This window comes from Pseudophryne corroboree, chromosome 2, assembly GCF_028390025.1.
Source record: "Pseudophryne corroboree isolate aPseCor3 chromosome 2, aPseCor3.hap2, whole genome shotgun sequence".
NCBI lineage: Eukaryota > Metazoa > Chordata > Amphibia > Anura > Myobatrachidae > Pseudophryne > Pseudophryne corroboree.
The window spans coordinates 154265922-154286087 of NC_086445.1; the positions used below are offsets into that span (position 1 = coordinate 154265922).

General features: G+C 40.9%; 1 protein-coding gene across 2 annotated transcripts in view; it reads right to left on the bottom strand.

Moving 5' to 3' along the window:
* Nucleotides 1-1054: 1054 nt before the first annotated feature.
* The window catches only part of TRPC4 (transient receptor potential cation channel subfamily C member 4), a 576236-nt gene continuing 557124 nt past the window's right edge, over nt 1055-20166 (bottom strand). The window contains exons 9-11 of one of the 2 annotated variants that reach the window (XM_063951858.1): nt 19468-19509; nt 17484-17573; nt 1055-5851 (exon numbers count right to left, since the gene is read on the bottom strand). In XM_063951858.1, the coding sequence (XP_063807928.1) occupies nt 5147-5851; nt 17484-17573; nt 19468-19509 (837 nt within the window). In that variant the 3' untranslated portion in view covers nt 1055-5146. The remainder of the gene's footprint in view (nt 5852-17483; nt 17574-19467; nt 19510-20166) is intronic. The other variant, XM_063951857.1, reaches the window with a different exon arrangement.

Genomic DNA, 20166 nt, shown 5'->3' on the forward strand with positions numbered 1-20166 from the left:
TATACTGGCAAGAAAAAGAGGCAATTTGGAGGCCCTTGCACAAACTGGCTTTATTCTACCTAAGTTGCCTTCCCACAAGTGTGTACTCCGAAAGAGTGTTTAGTGCCGCCGCTCACCTTGTCAGCAATCGGCGTACGAGGTTACATCCAGAAAATGTGGAGAAGATGATGTTCATTAAAATGAATTATAATCAATTCCTCCGTGGAGACATTCACCAGCAGCAATTGCCTCCACAAAGTACACAGGGAGCTGAGATGGTGGATTCCAGTGGGGACGAATTGATAATCTGTGAGGGGGGGGATGTACACGGTGATATATCGGAGGATGATGATGAGGTGGACATCTTGCCTCTGTAGAGCCAGTTTGTGCAAGGAGAGATTAATTGCTTCTTTTTTGGTGGGGGTCCAAACCAACCCGTCATTTCAGTCACAGTCGTGTGGCAGACCCTGTCACTGAAATGATGGGTTGGTTAAAGTGTGCATGTCCTGTTTATACAACATAAGGGTGGATGGGAGGGCCCAAGGACAATTCCATCTTGCACCTCTTTTTTCTTTCATTTTTCTTTGCGTCATGTGCTGTTTGGGGAGTAGTTTTTGGAAGGGCCATCCTGCGTGACACTGCAGTGCCACTCCTAGATGGGCCAGGTGTTTGTGTCGGCCACTTGGGTCGCTTATCTTAGTCACACAGCTACCTCATTGCGCATCTTTTTTTTCTTCTTTGCGTCATGTGCTGTTTGGGGAGTAGTTTTTTGAAGGGCCATCCTGCGTGACACTGCAGTGCCACTCCTAGATGGGCCAGGTGTTTGTGTCGGCCACTAGGGTCGCTTAGCTTAGTCACACAGCTACCTCATTGCGCCTCTTTTTTTCTTTGCGTCATGTGCTGTTTGGGGGGTGTTTTTTGGAAGGGCCATCCTGCGTGACACTGCAGTGCCACTCCTAGATGGGCCAGGTGTTTGTGTCGGCCACTAGGGTCGCTTAGCTTACTCACACAGCTACCTCATTGCGCCTCTTTTTTTTCTTCTTTGCGTCATGTGCTGTTTGGGGAGTAGTTTTTTGAAGGGCCATCCTGCGTGACACTGCAGTGCCACTCCTAGATGGGCCAGGTGTTTGTGTCGGCCACTTGGGTCGCTGAGCTTAGTCATCCAGCGACCTCGGTGCAAATTTTAGGACTAAAAATAATATTGTGAGGTGTGAGTTGTTCAGAATAGACTGAAAATGAGTGGAAATTATGGTTATTGAGGTTAATAATACTTTGGGATCAAAATGACCCCCAAATTCTATGATTTAAGCTGTTTTTTAGGGTTTTTAAAAAAAAAACACCCGAATCCGACAAAAAAAATTCGGTGAGGTTTTGCCAAAACGCGTTCGAACCCAAAACACGGCCGCGGAACCGAACCCAAAACCAAAACACAAAACCCGAAAAATTTCCGGTGCTCATCACTAGATTTTACTCTCATAGCCAAATCTGCAACCATATACAAATGCTGGGCGGCTACCCAGTACAGGGCAAGGGCACCCAGCATTTAATTGCAAACATGTTGTATAGAGGTCGACCCCTGCCTGTGAAGCCTGTCCCCCTCCCCCCCCCCCCCATGCCACGTTGCCGCCCCTGGACACCCATCACCTATCAATCACCATACAATCATATCCTTCTGGGATGTGATCGCATGGTGAAGGGTCACACACACGTACTATGGCCAGTGCCACTGCATGTAAATGGAGAGGTTGCATCTATCTCTGAATTAGGCCCTTGGTCAGGATTACTGGTGTCCTCAATGCTGAGAAATACAGGCAGGTAATGATCCATCATACAATACCATCAGGGAGTGATCTGATTGCCTCCAAATTTATTCTGCAGCAGGACATTGACCGTAAACATAGAGCCAATGTCAGAACTATCTTCAGTGTAAAGAAAAACAAGGAGTACTGTAAGTGATGATATGGCCCCCACAGAGCCCTGATGTCAACATCACCAAGTCTGTCTGGGATTACATGAACAGACAGAAGGATTTGAGCAAGCCTACATCCACAGAAGCTCTTTGGCTTGTTCTCCATTTTGTTTGGAACAACCTCCTTGCCAAATTCCTTCAAAAACTGTGTGCAAGTGTAGCTGAAGAATTAATGCTGTTATGAAGGAAAAGGGTGGTTGATTTCTCTTATATTCATTCCCTTTGCATCTTGATAATTGATTAAAAAAAACTATTAACACTTCAATTTTTGAAAGAATTCTTACTTTGCAGCATTTTTTCCACACCTGCATAAAACTTTTGCACGGTATTGTACATCACAAATATAATTTCCATGGTGATGCAGCAAATGCAGATTTTCAACAATGCAGATACTGTACCAATAGGGATCGTTTATAAACAATGGACTGATACATCAATCTGTTAAGTATCATTACTTATTGCCGCATATAGGGGGTCATTCCGAGTTGTTCGATCGTTGCCGATTTTCGCAACGGAGCAATTAAGGCGAAAATGCGCATTCGCTAAGTATTTTAGCTCAAAACTTAGTAGATTTACTCACGTCCGACTGAAGAATTTCCATCGTTGAAGTGATCGGAGTGTGATTGACAGGAAGTGGGTGTTTCTGGGCGGAAACTGACCATTTTCTGGGAGTGTGCGGAAAAACGCAGGCGTGCCAGGATAAAACGCGGGAGTGTCTGGAGAAACAGGGGAGTGGCTGGCCGAATGCAGGGCGTGTTTGTGACGTCAAACCAGAAACAAAACGGGCTGAGCTGATCGCAGTATAGGACTAAGTCTCGAGCTACTCAGAAACTGCTAAGAATTTTCTATTCGCAATTCTGCTAATTTTTCGTTCGTAATTCTGCTAAGCTAAGATACACTCCCAGAGGGCGGCGGCCTAGCGTGTGCAATGCTGCTAAAATCTGCTAGCGAGCGAACAACTCGGAATGACCCCCCTAGTGTACAGTATGGTAATGCAGTATCATACTGTATGCACAACAGAAATAGTGTAAAATAAATATGGAAGTCACATTCGCCATATAAGATGTAATTAAATATAAATTAAAATACAAAATAGAAATGCAAATTAAATTTAATCAGATGCAAAAACAGTCCAAATGCAGCAAAAATATAAATTAAGTAATGCAAAAAGATTTCCACAACTTTATATTATTCAGTGGCCATACTAATAATTTATGTCCTATTAGCTATAGAAGACAGCCAGCAGTCAGCCAATCGGAAGCCACTTGTTAGTGTAGTCCTCCTCATATTTGTGTATTGTTTAACTGGCTATCCAGCAGCCATAAGTAATTCTCCCCCTGAGAGGAGTAACCGTGTGTCCAGTTACTAGTACTTCAAACACAGCTTTGTTAACATACTGTTACTATACTCAGCGTATGCTCTCTCATTTCACATCTTCAGTTATAGAGTGTAGGATGTATCAAAAGCTGCATTTTAGCGTACTGCATGCATACATTTCTGATGCACTCATGGTAGGAAAGTGTGGATTTTGTGCAAATAAAACAGACAAAAGTTCAACTATACTGTACAATAGCCTGAATGTTGGCAATTCAGCCTCACTGTATTGCAGACATTATATAGTTTTCCTGCTGCTAAAAATCAATGACAACTGATGGTGTGCAGATTGAAAGGACATACACTTATTGTCATATTAGCTTTTGGTGCATGGATGTTACAGTGAGTTAGAAGCAAAAGATATTTTACAATGTTCATCAATTGTTGATAAACAAAGCAAGTATTGTTAAATCCTAAATGGTTAATTTATCAAATTATATTTTTTTAACTTCAAACCACGTTTTAAGGAAAGCAAAGATCTGTAATATTTTGATATGTTGCTTAGTGTTTAATGAATGATAGAAATACTTACAGTATCTACTTCCCTATAGATTGTATGCTTGCAAGCAGGGCCTTCCTACCTCTATGACTGTCTGTTATTACCCAGCCTTGTTTTTTAACTGTCGTTTGCAATTTTGTTTTGTTTTCACTGTTTCCAATTGTAAAGTGCAAAGGAATTTGCTGCGCTAGATAAGAAACTGGTAATAAAATAATAATATTTCATATTAACATTCCTTTCACACATATAAATTTTTCATCCATGACACAGAAGTTTTATAGTGCGTTCAATAGAATACAACCAAACATTATAAGGCAGATTTATCAATCCTTGTAAAGTGGACAAGTAGAGGTGTTGCCCATAGCAACTAATCATTTGCCTAGTACAGTCTATAAAATATTAGGTGGAATGTGACTGGTCACAATTTGTTCCCTTTAGGTTGATAAATCTTACCCTATGCATGAAAAGATCCTATGGTTAAGTAGGGTTACAGTAAGTAAGGGAGATCATTTTTTTCTGTTGTTATTATTAGGAAAAAAAGTAACCTGTTAGCATCAGCCCACATCAGCGCACTTATCTTATTCCCAGTGGTATCTACAACCTTATAAGCAGTATAGAGTAAAGAAGGTCTACCACAACACCCCATAATGCTAACACCCCCAAAAAAAGAATCTTATACTGTAATACAAGACACCCACTCCCTTAGATCTGGCATGCAAGTGATGCCCATAACCAAGAGAGGTTTAGTTTCAGCTGTGATTTATACCCTTTACGTCCTTAAAGTTTTGTGCAATACACAATAAAACACCCTGTACAAAGAAGAAAGTATTTTCTTATATTCCCTGAGCTACATGTCCTATTCAACGTGGAGTGTCACTATGTATAATAACATTACAGTAGGCGTCTCTAAATACCACCTAACAAGCAATAAAGTAATGATACAGTAAATATTACCAACACCTGTGGCCTGAATGCTTTGTCATATGAGTCCAATATGATTATTTTGCATAGTCTAACATAGAAATGTAAATGTATTTATAGACTGATCAGTCAATCATGTTTTGCATTTAAATACTGTAGGTTATTGCAAAAGAAATACATGAATGCCAGGACAATGTCTATTAATATACAGAACACAGCAATGTAAATCCTCGTCACAAAGCATACCATTCATACAGTGTATTCCTTTTCCGATATATGGTTAAATTTATATTAATGATTCTCGTGCCTAAAAAGGTTAAAGTTGCCCATGTTTGTAAAGGATTATTTAAACATTCAAAAATACACTCTTAAAATATATATTTCCTGTACACCGAGATTTATAATCACAGTCTTGTTAGAGAGTTTTCGTCTGTGGGAGTTTCTGCCTGTGTGTCGTTAGTGTCTGACGGAACGTCTTTATTCAAAGTCTGATTCATTGTGTCCGTTGGACTTTCTAGAAGACTGTGGCAACTGAGAAAAGGCTGCAGTGGTAGACATTCTGAGGTATCCAGCGCACCTGGGCTTACTGCGCATTGTTCATCCAGTGTATTAACATCTAACTCGCAGTTCAGTTTTAGGTCTTTCACAGTTTCAAAAGTCTTTTTGCTTGGATCAGATATTGGCTCTGCCCCAACTTCCTCAGAAACAGAGTATATTTTGCCAGAACTCCTTTTTAACTCATCTGAGTTACTGGTTTTTGAACGTCTGTGGAAAAGTCCAAAGGTTTTTATGTCTTTGGAAAATTGTATTTTCTTCGGTTTCTCCTTAGAAGTATCTGTAGCCAACAAGGCAGACCCGTTGCTCACAGTTTTAAGCTTATCAGCTGCTATCTCTGCTGTTTTTGGATGAATAATTGTGGTTATGTCAAAGAAACTGAAGTTGTTCTTCTTCTGTGTTCTACTTTTCTTCTCTTTTGGTTTACTGTTCTCATCTGTATCTGAGAAATCGGATACACTGTTGCTCATTTTTGTGTTGTGAAGATTAAACTTGTTTCCTTTTAACAAGCCCAAAACTTCAAAACGGAAGCTAGAAATGTCTTGCTTTAGTTCCTTTAAAAAAAAAAGTATATGATATTATATAAAGTATAAGTATATTATATTATATTATAACACATCTTACACAAGTACAGGCTTACAAGTAAAGAGACTTTTAATGGAAATTATTAACTTAATTTACCTTGGGAAGACACATAGGTAGATGGATGGCCCAGGGCTTAGTAGTCAACACAATCTATGGGTATAAAGTTAAGGATGGGCTACTAATTCCTTCATGAATGGTTTTCTAGCATTGGAGTTATGTGAGTTTTGTGTTAATTGGGCTGCATGGCATGTTGTTCTTTGTTGCATAAACATTTTTCTAATGTATTCCCTGTATAGAAATATATACTCCCAATGACTGACATACAGTATGATAATTTTCCAGTTCTGTCATTCTGTATGCTGGATGTTATTCTAAATATACAGTATTGTATGTTCTTTTTCTATATACTGTATAAGGTAAGTAAATTTACGGTGGCAGTTGTACAACCATACACTGCGGAGCACAGTGTCTTACCCAGAAACGTACCTCCCATCCGATATCAGTGGGACAGTCTTTATTTCATGGCTCTGTCCCATTGTCACAATTGGGAATACAGTGTCCCAATCTGTCCATGAGTTGGAAGCTACAACCAATTCATGCTGCTCTGCATACAAAGCAGTGCTGAATGGATGCCGCATGGACCTGTCACTTGTTCATGTGGCATTGATCGGGTGATAGGAGGGGGACATGAGAGGGATTTGGGGCAGCCTAGTGCTAGGAAAATCCCCAGGATATGGACACGCTGCCTCCTTTATGTGGCTATGCACCCAACACTCTAATGTTGGGAGATATGCCAAAACCACTATATTTGTTTTCAATTAAGTACCCAGAAACCCTCAGTTTCAGTATGTGTGAATATTATGCATACCTCAATGAGGAAGCCCAGACTTTCCTACTTGAACATTAGAAATAATGCAAAGTAATTAATTAAAACAATAATATAAGGATGCCAGTCTCCTGTAATGGAGATGTGCTTCAGAGCTCCTCACCATTCAGCACTGTTACATACAGTATAGCCTAGGGGTGGTCTTCAGTATGCCGACTGACGGGATCCCGGCGCACAGTATACCGGTGCTGGAATCCCGACAGCCGGCATACCAACACTTATTCTCCCTCGTGGGGGTCCAAGACCCCCCTGGAGGGAGACTAAAATAGCGTGGCGCGTGTAGCCCATAGCATGGTGAGCGCAGCGAGCCCGCAAGGGGCTCCTTTGCGCTCGCCCCACTGTCGGTATGCCGGCGGTCAGGCTCCGGGTGCCAGTATGCTGGTCGCCGGGAGCCCGAGCGCCGGCAAACCATACTGAACCCTAGCCTAGTGTATATCTAACATTGTCTGACATGTCACCTTGCATGGAATATATACATTTTAAGAATAGGAAAGATCTAAGACAGCCTCACTTAAAAAAATTAATATATAAATAATATATCTAAAAAGCAAATAACCTTTTAAAATGTGAAACAATTATCAGTGTACAAATAAACATTCAAATCAGAGGCGGCATAAGAGAGGTGGTTTCCCATGTGCAGGGTCTATTCAGGCTTCTTCCTTTCTGGCAGCACAGTAGACTTTGGCTTTGTGCCACGTTCCAAGCGACTTTTCTATTGCGCATGAGTTAATCACCGAGAAAATGGCCAGCTGATGGAGGTAAGTATTATTATGGGTGCAGGGTATGTGGTGTGGGCCTCCTGGACCCATGGCCTCATGTGCACTACACGCCCTGCAACCATTATAGATACACCAATGATGTCAGGCACTATAAGTTATAACACATCGCTCACATTTAGCAACAAGAAAATGTATGTGAAACCTTTGGAATTATTTTGATTTCTGCATAAAATCTTCACTAAAATTTCTGATCTTCATTTAAATAACAAAAAAGAGACAAACACAGGGGCTAATTCAGGCTGGATCACAAAGAGTGGTCCAAAAGGAATTTTTACGATTGACACTTGGACGCATGCGCATCGCCCTGTAGAAAATGTGAATGCCTCTGCCTGACAATCAGGCAGAGGCGTTCATGGGGGGGGTGGCAACGATTCATTTCCAAGGCGGAGATGGATCAATGGGGGGGCGCAGCGTAAAAAACGGGGGCATGGTGGCGCGAATGGGGGACCTGCCATGAGTGTGATTGGGGTGACTGTGCTGGGCGGACTTGCCTCAAACCTTATTTCATGCTTGTTTCTTTATAAGGATATCCTTATGTCTATCCCATGCATGTTTAACTTTATATTGTTCTACTGTCTTAGCCTCTACAACCTCTGATGGGAGGCTATTCCACTTGTCCACTATCCTTTCTGTGAAGAAATTTTTCCTCAAATGTCACCTGAACCTATAGATGGAGCTACGCTAATCATGGCACCATCTGTGCCTGGGTGCACCCATCGCAGCGTCTGGTCCATGCCGCGTACTCCCCAAATTCACTACAATGGGAGCGTCTCTGTGCACTCCCATAGCGGGGCTAGGCGCTAGATCACCTAGTCCTGCCGGGAGTGCACGTTTGCAATGGAGCAAAACTAGATGAGTGCAGCTCCATCTGTACCTCTAATACTTCTCTTCATTTAAAGAATGCTTCCCTCCTGGACTTTGATATATTTGAAAGTTTCTATCATGTCCCCCCTTTCCCTTCTGTGCTCCAAACTATACATATTGAGATTTTTTAGTCTTTCTGGGTATGTTTTGTGATGTAGGCCATGCACCATTTTAGTTAACCTTCTTTGTATAGTCTCTAATGTATTAATATCCTTCTGAAGATATGGCCTCCAGAATTGAACACAGTATTCCAGATGGGGCCGTACCAATGACCTATAGAGTGGCATTATTACTTTTTTCTTTCTGCTGTTGATTCCCTTCCCTATGCAGCCAAGCATCTGACTAGCCTTCCTCATTGCTTTGTTACATTGCTTATCTGCCTTTAAGTCACCTGAAATAGTGACTCCTAGATCCCTTTCCTCCTCAGTAGTTTCCAGTATAGTGCCATTAATACTATATTTAGCCTTTGGATTTTTGAGACCCAAGTGCATGATTTGGCATTTTTTGGCATTAAACTGTAGTTGCCGCCCTCTTGACCATTCCTCTAGTCTGCCTAGATCAGGGGTAGCCAACCGTGATCCTCGAGAGCTACCAACAGTTAACGTTTTCCAGGTCTCCTCACAGAATCACAAGTGCATTAATTAGCTCCACCTGTGGAGTTTTAAAAATGTGTCAGTGAGTAATGACTACACCTGTGTACTTAGTAGGTGAGCTGGAAAACATGAACTGTTGGTAGCTCTCGAGGACCAGGGTTGGCTACCACTGGCCTAGATCATCAATCATTTATTTTACCGTACCCTGGTGTGTCTATCCTGTTGCATACCTTTGTGTCATCTGCAAAAATGCATACTTCCCCTGTAATGCTATTTGCAATGTCACCAATAAAGATATTAAAAAGCACTGGTCCAAATACAGATCCCTGGGGTACTCCACTGGTAACATATCCTTCCTGTGAATGCATGTTATTTACTACAACTCTCTGTTTTCTATTCTGCAACCATCATCTTATCCATTCGACCATCTTCTTATCCAATCCCAAGCTTTCAAGTTTATTTAGCAGTCTGCGATGTGGGACAGTGTCAAAAGCCTTACTAAAGTCTAGATAAGCTATATCTATGGCTCCACCTTTATCTGTTACTTTAGTCACGCAGTCAAAAAAGTCAGTAAAATTTGTTTGACGTGACCTCACCCCCCCCCCCCCTCTTTCCCAATGAATCCATGCTGTTTGGGATCCTGTAAATTGCTGGATTTGAGATAATCTACAACTCTTTCTTTTAAGAGTGTTTCATCAATTTCCCTACTGCTGATGTACTACTGATTTAAACAGTGCAGGGTCAAAAAACTATATGAACCCTTTGATTATTAACTGGTTGACCCTCCTTTGGCAGCAATAACCTAAAAACTTCCTGTAGCTGCTGATCAGAATTACACATTTTCAGGCCATTCCTCCTTAGAAGACTGTTTCAGTTCTGCAATATTTTGGGATGTCTAGTCTGGACCCCTTTCTTCAGGTCATGCCATACTGTAGCATCTCAATCGATTTGAAGTCAGGACTGTGTGAAGGTGACTTTTTTCTGTTGAAGCCATTTAGTGGTTTATTAACTTCTGTGTTTTGGGCCATAGTTCTGTCGCATCACTCAACTTCTATTGGGCCTCAGTTGGTGGACAGTTAGCCTTGCATTTGCTTTGCAAAATGTCTTCATAAACTTTGGAATTATTTTTTCCATCCCTGACGGAGAACTAATAGTTCTTCACCATCGATGATACAGATCCCACCCCGATGTCCCCACTAGTTGGTGCTGGCTCACGGAGCTTAGCTCCACCCCTGATGCTCATATGAAGCAATGCCCCAGGTTCTGATTGGCCCACATGCCAGTCAGTGATGATCATTGGTTGGTGGGACCATCGTTGATCACCCACTGCATAGTGTACACCCATCGCTGGTCACTCAATGCCTTGCCATAGATGGTAATAAATGATGGCCATCCCTACTCTGAGTGCTTCATCCTCTCACATGCAGCTAGAACTGAAAGCAATGTCACCTAGTTCCAGCCCCTTTCCCATACTCAATTTCTACAGCTTGAGTGCACCTCCTTTACCTGGCTGTGCTTGAGCTAGGATTCACCTCTCCCCTCCAGCAGTGCAATATGATTTTGACAAGGTGTAAAGTTACTTATTTTTTTGGCTTTGCTTCCAACTAAGAATAAACCCTAAGGGGGGTATCCAATTAGAGGTGAAATAACATTGGGTGTGAAAAACAGCTGTTTATTATAGGGGTCCCCACTCCCCCTAGGGAACCCTGGACAGGGGTGACTAGTTGGGGGGGGGGGGTGATGCTGCAGCCGCAGGCACCTAAATTAAAATGACCCCTGGCTGTGGCATTACCTCCATGGCTAGTGGAACCCTGTGCTAGTTTCAAAAATACGGGGGACCCCAACTTCATTTACCCCCATTTTTTTGGATCCAGGACCAGTCGAAGAGCCTGATGCTGGTTGATAAAATACTGGGAACCCCTACACATTTTTCCCCATATTTTAGCAATCAGGACTGGCTCAAAGAGCTTGGGGCTGGTTATACTTGGGGGGGAAGAGCTGCACTTTTTTTTTTTACTTTTTAACTCTTTCTTTACCTCTACAAGCAGAAGCATGCACGGATCTCGCTGATCTGTGCATGTATCTGTCTAACTCGCCTACCTGAACCTGGTCTATTTTTGTAGACTACTTTTTGGTAATGTGTTGTGTGCGAGTTACAAACCCGCATTGCATTACATTGCCCTAGATTTATGTTTTGTATTGGTAAACATCTGAATGCGAGTTGTCCTTTGTGAATTTTGAGTAAGGTCTGAAAAATGCGAGTTTACTCACATTCACACCCTATTACATTGGTCGACTTTGCAAAACATGAGCGTTTTGTGCTAAACTTGCACATTTGTGCAAAATTGCACTCCATTAGTTTTTCCCCAACGTTTTACAGTTTTTGTTTTTTCTTTAGGTTCCTTGATATGAGCAGTGTGATAACCATGGCAACTGCTACTGCTCCCAAAGGTCTAGGTACATTGTGGGCTCCCTGGTAAACTGTGAATGGGATTTGTATAACTTTATTTTTCCCAGTATGCTGAATGTGGTATCTATGACAACCACTAGTTGCCAGGGTGTCATCACTAGTCACTGGGATGCCGCAGGGCATTGTGGGCGTGACATCATATCTACCCATTCTATAATTTTATTGTCCATGAACAATAGGGTTGCTACACAAACAGGCAAAGGCATTCAAGTGTGGAAAATATTCTCCTCCCTATTACAGGGTCTACTTAGATTGGCTGGTAATATGCTACTTATATTAAGTTTATTCATTATATGATTGATATATGTGTTTATTTCATGAAGAAACATACTATTTATTATTATATATAGTTAATATAGATCGTATAAATGTGTCCATTATTATGCTTAGTATGCTGTTTGCTACAATATTTACTTGTGTTTTTTACACGGTCGAGTCACATTATTATGACCACCAGCTAATAGCCACAGTAACCTCAGCACAGACAGCAGCTAGACAGGCTGAACTGTCATTTTAGACACACGTCTGGTAGCCCCCAGGTTCATTTTGACAGTGAGCTGCTCCACTGTGGCATGTCGGTCGGACCTCACGCACCTTCATAGCCAACGTTCACCTCTCACATCAATGGCACGTGGTGGTTTCCATGTTGGTTATTCACAATGGTGCCATTTGTCCAGTCAGGACACACCTTCACCACAGCAGCACGCAAACAGATCACAAACTGAGCTGTTACAGAAATACTGCCACCCTTGGCTTGAAAGGTATAATCATCCCTTTTTGCAACTCAGATAAATTGCCCCTTTTACCCATAACAGCAACGAGTGATATACTTATGTACCCACCAAGCCAGTGCACGACACGTTACGTACTTCACGGGCTACGCACTGCCGACGTCAAATGTAGGAGGTGGTCATAATAATGTGACTCGATCGTGTGCATGTTTATATTGGGATATTTATATGACTCCTGTTATTTGAATTTATTATCAGTAACACATTCCACTTGAGAAAGATGCCACAGCAGTGACATGTGGTGGGGTAAGGCAGATGAGGCAGAGCCTTTCCTGTCATACTAACATATAAGCCAGAGTTTTGATTTTATAAAAAAGTATATAAAAAAACACAAAGAATATATTACAAATATCTTTTTTGTATTATTCTAATAATTTTTATAGTCAAAACTCTGGAGTAAAAATTCTACGGCCTCACCTACTTATCTTTTCCGCACATCTCTAATCAAAACTCACCAAATCTCCAGCAGTATATACTGCTGCACCTGTGTATAATGCCCACATGAACCTTTTGGCTCATAAATTGTGTGTAAATCTGGCTCTGGTACTAGCCACTGCCTCCTGAGCCATTTACCTAAACCATTTACCTCACTGCATGTCCCTGCGCCGCAGTGCGTAGACGGAGTGTCATTTTGGAGGCCAGTATTAAATAAACATAGAAATACAGACTTTAACAACAGATGAGAACCTCTTGGTCCATCCAGTCTGTATTCTAACCATTTGTCCATCTCTGCAGTCTACTGGGAACCTTGTGTCTCAGCTATCCATTTGTGTGGATTTTGTGACATTGTCTATCTTATGGTATGGATGCTTGCTACATATTTTATTAATAAAATGTACTACTTGCAATATTACCAAATGTTTTTCTGGTTTTCATTTCTCGAGAGGGAAACACTACATTATATGTGTATGTCATTCCAAAAGCCAGGAGGACTAAAAAGAAACCTCTTGGGCCTGTTTACAGATTGTTGAAGCAAACATACGTGTAAGCTCGTCACACTATGGGGCAGATGTATTAAGCCTGGAGAAGTGATAAAGCAGTGATAAGTGGAAGGTGATAGCCCACCAGCCAATCAGCTCCTAACTGTCAATTTACATATTGGAGCTGATTGGCTGGTGCGTTATCACCTTCCACTTATCACAGCTTTATCACTGCTTTATCACTTCTCCAGGCTTAATACATCTGCCCCAATGTTTTCTCTCCATCACGAATGGGTGCGGTATTGTGGATTGCAGTACTCATATCTGGAAGGGAGCCAGTATGCCATGTGAACACATGTGGGATGTTTAACATCTCAGCAGGATTGCACTACTACACTTTTTGTTATTTTGCATATATATGATATTGCACGACATCTATTGACTTTTTGATAATTTCAATCAAATCATCTTTACTGAGTTTTATATGCTTGGACATATGCATGTATGATCGGTAGTTGACTTGTGTTTGTGATATTGTGTAAGTTGTTGACTTTCCAATATTTGTTTCACTTGGAAGTGCAGAACCATAAGAGGGATTATTGTTTGTATTTGCATATTCTATACTGCAGTACTATTTACCAGTGGGATCTATCTGAAACTGTTAGTAGACTACGGAGGATGTGTCATGTTTGGATTGTTTTATTTATAGCTATTGTGAATAAAATAAAACCTTAAATATAGATGGTATAAATGTCCTTCTCATATATAAATAACAGTACAAGTTTCAGCAGTGATATTGCAATCAGTCAATCAGAAGAATTTAGTCAATACTGATGACCATCATCATCATCATCATCATCAGCAGCAGCGTATATTTTCAATAGCCTTCAAGATACTGTACTGCTGTTACAGATATATATGTCTGGTATGTGCTGGTCTGCATTTGAGCATAATGGAGACTCTGCATTTATACAAACAGTGGTGCATATATTGTATATGCACTGACCATAGTGTCAACTGTGTAACACTCCGTCCCACTTCTGCAAGAACACAGAAGGTTACAGCATGCAATCATCTGAACCCAGAACACACGAAATTCAAATCCATCTCATGCATACTCTTCCTTATGTGGTGTGGGCTAAATGCATACTGTATAAACCTCACTCACATACAACTACAGTATACTCACATGCATACATACATACATACATACATACATGCAAACTATCACAACACACAGTGCTTTTACATACTGCAGTTGTGAAACAGGTAATGTTATTATGTATTAATAGAATTTGTGATATAGTGATTGTTTTTATATTAAATATAAGGACTGAGAGTCAATGTTAATAAAAACAAATCAACATACAGTATCCTAAATGAAAGTATATCTGTATACAATCTTTGCTATTTGTTAGTGATATAAATATCATTGTTCATGTTCATTTACAGCAGCTAAGGGTCTGTATATATTTGGTAAACGGCAATTTACCTTTGCGATTGGTTAATTATATCTTTTCTAAAGAGTTATTAAATGGTTATTAGTGTATTTGCCTCCCTATTAAGCCCTCAGTTTTAAGTAAGTGGAAATTAGCATACTATTTAATACTAATACTATTATTCTGCACTTATTAAATGTCAATTACTAGTACTTGAATTAAGTTTATTAACATTTTGCACTGGTGGCCACTTGATTGTTAAAGAGAATAGCCCTCTATCTAGTTGAGTTGAGATGGAGTTACGGTTGGATGAGGTGAAATTAGGGATAATTTGTGATAGTATTTTATGGGATTTTATCATCTACTTTTTTTTTATTTCTTTTGGCAAAAGAAGAGTTAAATATTCTAAGATCATTGAATGCCAAAACTATAGCTAAAAGAAAATGAAGCAAAACAAATGTAATGTTAGTAATGCTAAATACGATTACATTTGATCTTGGGTGACCATCCCCAGCCATAATTAGCCTTGCACCATGATGATGTCAGTAAAAAAATCTTGCTTTTTATACACAATTATATATTTTTGGAAATCAATTGTGAATAAAGGAACTTAAGGCTTGTATAATGCAGAATTATTCTATTACTCCCTATTACTCCTTATTTTTCCCTATAGATTGTAAGCTTGCGAGCAGGGCCTTCCTACCTCTGTCTGTCTGTTTTTACCCAGGTTTGTTCTATTACTGTTGTTCTAATTGTAAAGCGCAACGGAATATGCTGCGCTATATAAGAAACTGTTAATAAATAAATAATAAATAATAAATATTACTCTGGGTACTTACACTAACATAAGTGAACTGATTAAACTGTAGACAACCCTTGCAATAATTATACCACAAACAATTTATACCAATTTATCCATCTACGAGACCACTGGTAAAGATAAATAAAAAACAGATATGCTTATTTTAAAGGAGATACATATTAATGGACAATTTTACCACTGAAAAGTTTTTTAACAATGAAAGGATAGTGGTATAGCTATACCACATTCACAAATTATGCTATAGTTGCCTCAGAGTTGATTACTATAATTGTACAATCTGAAGTTAAATAGCAAAGTAAGATATGTCATTATGGTCTGTAAAATTATCTTTCCCCCAGCACACCAGTAACACCCCTACCAATATCTCTATCACTGTTGACAACACCATTATCTCCCCCATTCCCCAACTCTGCTGCTGGGGCATCACTCTTGACTCCTCCCTCTCCTTTGCACCCCACATCCAAGCTCTGGTGCAATCCTGTCAGTTCCAGCTATGCAACATTGCTTGCATCAGGCCATTTCTCTCCCAGAGTGCAACTAAACTTATCATCCACTCACTGGTCATCTCACGGCTCGACTACTGCAACGTTCTCCTCACCTACCTCACTTGCTCCCATCTTGCTACCCTCCAATCTGTCCTCAATTGCGCAGCTAGGCTTATATTCCTCTTCCGCCGCTATACATCTGCCACTCCCCTTTGACAAAATCTGCACTGGCTCCCATTTCCCTACAGAATCTTCTTCAAACTACTCACTCTCACATACAAGGTCATCTCTAATTCCACTGCTCCCTACATCTCCAACCTCCTCTCCCTTCATACCTCCTCTCGCCCCTTACGGTCGGCCAATGACCGGCGCCTCTCCTTTACCCTGGTCACTGCTTCCCATGCTTGAGTTCAAGATTTTGCCCGTGCTGCACCCCTTCAGTCGAACGCGCTCCCCCGCTCCATTAGACTCTTCCCGACCTTGCAAAGCTTCAAACGGGCACTGAAAACCCACCTATTCATCAAAGTGTACCTTTGTGTGTATCAAAGTGTACCAAAGTGCTCCTCCATCCCCCTGCCTCTAGCCTTGACCATCTCTGCTTTGCTTACATCCTGCCATCAGGCTACCTCCCGCTTGCTGCACCTCATGTCATCTGTCTGTCACCCCTTCCTACTAGATTGTAAGCTCCTCAGAGCAGGGCCCTCTTTCCTCTGGTTGTCAAAGCCCTCTTCTCGACACATTTCACTCACAGCCCTCTCCTACTCAGCGACCATGTTTACCCGCTTTTTATCCTGCTGGTAAAGGCTCATCTCTATGGTCACCAGCTCCTAGTAGTACGCTGATCACTCACTCACTACTTACATCTAAGTTGTATTATATTTTGGGAATTGTGGTGCTCTTTGTTACCTGTACTCCATTTTTGTTATTTATTTACTGTAATGTTAAGTTTTGTCTCCCTGTGCTGTCCTTTGTACAGCACTGCGAAACAGAGGTGCTAAGCTTCATTATTTTCCCTTAACACTATTATTATTAGTTTACCTTATAAATATGAAAATGCCCAAGGTATAGGTTCTCATAGCTGTCAGTAATTGTAAAATAGAATAAAGACAGTGACAAGGTCAGAGTAAAATCAGGATAAAGACACAAGGCTGAAACATACAGGGTAAGGGACCTGCTGCACATACTGTATAAGATTTCATCTATCCCAACCCCACATATATTTGTAATATTTTTTAATTCTAACTTACAATAATTTACTTGTATATTTATAACAAACAGTGCCAAGGTCACTTTGTAAACATAATCAGCGGGATGTAATGGCGTCCAAGTTTGCCAGAGGTGCGGGATGCTGGCCGAACTCAGACTATTTTTTTAAAGCAGCAGTCATTTACAAGGCAAAACCATACCTTGTAAGTGACTGCCGCTTTAAAAAAAGTTCGGCCTGAATCCCGCCTCTCCGGCAAACTCGGACGCCAATACATCCTGCTGATTATATCTATGGACATGAAACTAGAAAGTAGAGTTAAACATTAGAGAGGTTAAACCTCATACCTTAAAGTTTTCCTCTGTTAATCCTTCTTCTGTCTTGGCGTCCCTGATCATTGCTGCAACATACCTCTTAACAAGATTCTTCATAACCTCCTAACAAGACAATAAAAAAAAACCCAGTAATTTTTAGACATTTAAACAGTTCTATTATTATAAGATAATATTCATGTAGTCACATTTCATGTTGTTCATTCCGTTAAGCACTTTACGATCACTCTAAACCAAATATTACACAACCTTCCATGCCTTGGAGGACTCATTGAGGCCCATTTTTAGCAATTTTCGATTGGGATAATATTAAATACTACAGTATGTGGCAGATATATGATACAGGCACATATCATGCCAGTATGGCTCTTTTCTGAAGCACTAGCACCGACATGTAAGAACATCTTGGCTGCCGGAGAGGGGGAGTGAATCCCTGCCAGGCCTGCCAAAGTGCATTAGCCTAGTGGCTGGCTCACTGGACATGCTTGAGATTTAGCAAGCATCTCAAGATATCATGTACAGCCTGGAGCCACCAGCCGCCGCAGCCAGGGACAGATCTGTCCCTCCTGCAGTGTGAATGGACAACAACAGCTGCAGCTGTCAATATTAATAGCTGTAGGTGTCGGAATAGTCAGTGCCACTGACCATTCATACATTGCCCAGCGTATCTTAAAGATAGCGTCCCTATCACTTGCTGGTAATTACTGCATCATACATGGGGAAAAAGTGGTATCAACACACATAACGTGTACTGATACCACTTGTACCACATAGTGAGTGTTCATACATCTACCCCTATAGTGTTCATACATCTACCTCTATATGTGCTTTTGGGCAAAACTACCTGACTACTGTAAAGCAGTAGGGGCTATATGACCAACAGTCTTATGCAATTCTGTGAAGATTATTGAAGGCAGAGTATCCGCTATGTATAATTCATTATTGCCCTTAGCCTAGTAAATCTGCAACAGCCCCTTTCTTTTGGAAGCTATGGAGGAAAGGGTAGTGATAGTATAATGACCCTGGCATGTTTAGAATAGGTGCAGTGTGTTTGGTGCACACAGGACCCTGAGTCCAGGGGGCCCGCACTGCGCATGCTACACCCATTTATTTAATACTTACTTCAACGGAGTCCCCCATCAGCAGCAGCAAGCATAAAAATAATAACTGGGAAAATGGTGCGGTGGACATTTTCCCAGTGTTTTGTGCATATGCACTAGAAAAATCACTGGAAAAATTAGCGCCATGCCATTTTTCTGGAGATCTGGTATGCACATTAGAGTCCTTAGTGCTCAGACTCTAAAGTGCTTACTGCTAGAAAAGAGGGGGCCCAGACGGAGGAGGCAGCACATGGGCCTCCTACTCTCTTAAAACCTCCATGTGTGGTGCTAAAGGCCCTCTTCACCCACGTATTGTGATAGGTGAGGGATGCCCATGTTTTCCAGTTGTTATGGCACTACAAGTTGCAGCTTATGCTCACTACAACATACAGTAAAAGAACACACTCTAGTCAATACAAACCAATACAAAACTTTTTTTTGCTTAAATTATCTAAGATCAAGACTTGTGGACCCCTTAGAAAAAGGGGACCAGTAAGTATCTTGAGAGCCTTATAAAGATATTTTATTTTATATTTAAATAACATGGGGTATTTGTGTGTTGTGCTTTATTTATAAGCAACAGAGACCGGTATACTCTACCGGGAGGTTTAGCTAGCACGTTTCATGCTGCGATAATGATACGTGGTGCCTCAGCAATAGACTCAGCTAGTCAATGTAGCCTGTTTGGGGAAAGCTGAATGGTACAAATGCCATGCTTGCTTACTGCACTATAACCACATTTTCCTAGGAGGACAAATTGTACAGCTTAGTAAGGGACACCTATGAATTAAGCTGATCACAGGACACATAAACAGTGAGCTGCAGCAACTGAATTATTATGGTTGTTTTATTTTATTTAAACATGAAATATTATGTTTTCCAACAAACAAAAAAAATACCTGATATTGATTGTGCCGTCTAAAATTGTCAGCAGCTCTTCTCTGTAATGAAATAAATATCACCAAAAGTATTCACCTGGCAGTATCTAAAATCACACGCTATTAAGTTATGATTATTGTATTGTATTGTAATACTAAAATACATCATCCAGTAATCAGAATTCACATACACAAATGACATGATGGGCACTCTACCACAAGACCCCCCCCCCCCCTCTCAGTAAACACCCACATGTTTTGAACAGTATCTGGCATTAAGACATTTTTCTTTTCCTATTGGTATGATAAAACAGATTTTGTCCTTGGTCATACAGGATTTGTATAACCGTTGCCTGGCACTCAGACATGGCACATACAATGTTCATACGCAGCCCCGGAAAACACTGTAAATAATGTTGGTAGTCCTCACAATGTAGTTTCCTTGTAGTTCTAACAAATGTTATTCAGCCCTAGTCTCTTAAGGGGGAACATTCAGGTAGGTACTACAATATGCTGGGTCACCATTGTAAAATCTAAATCCATGGGTGGGGTTTATGGCAGACACTGCCGGGTACTACACACTGGCTTCCAGGGACTGCATCGGCTGCAGTCCCTAGAAGCCAGCTAGGACTGCTTTATTTGCAGGGGAGTGGCTTCCCCAGGGAAGCATTCTTTCTGCTATCACAGTCCAAACTAGCAGTCCCAGGGGGAGAATAAACT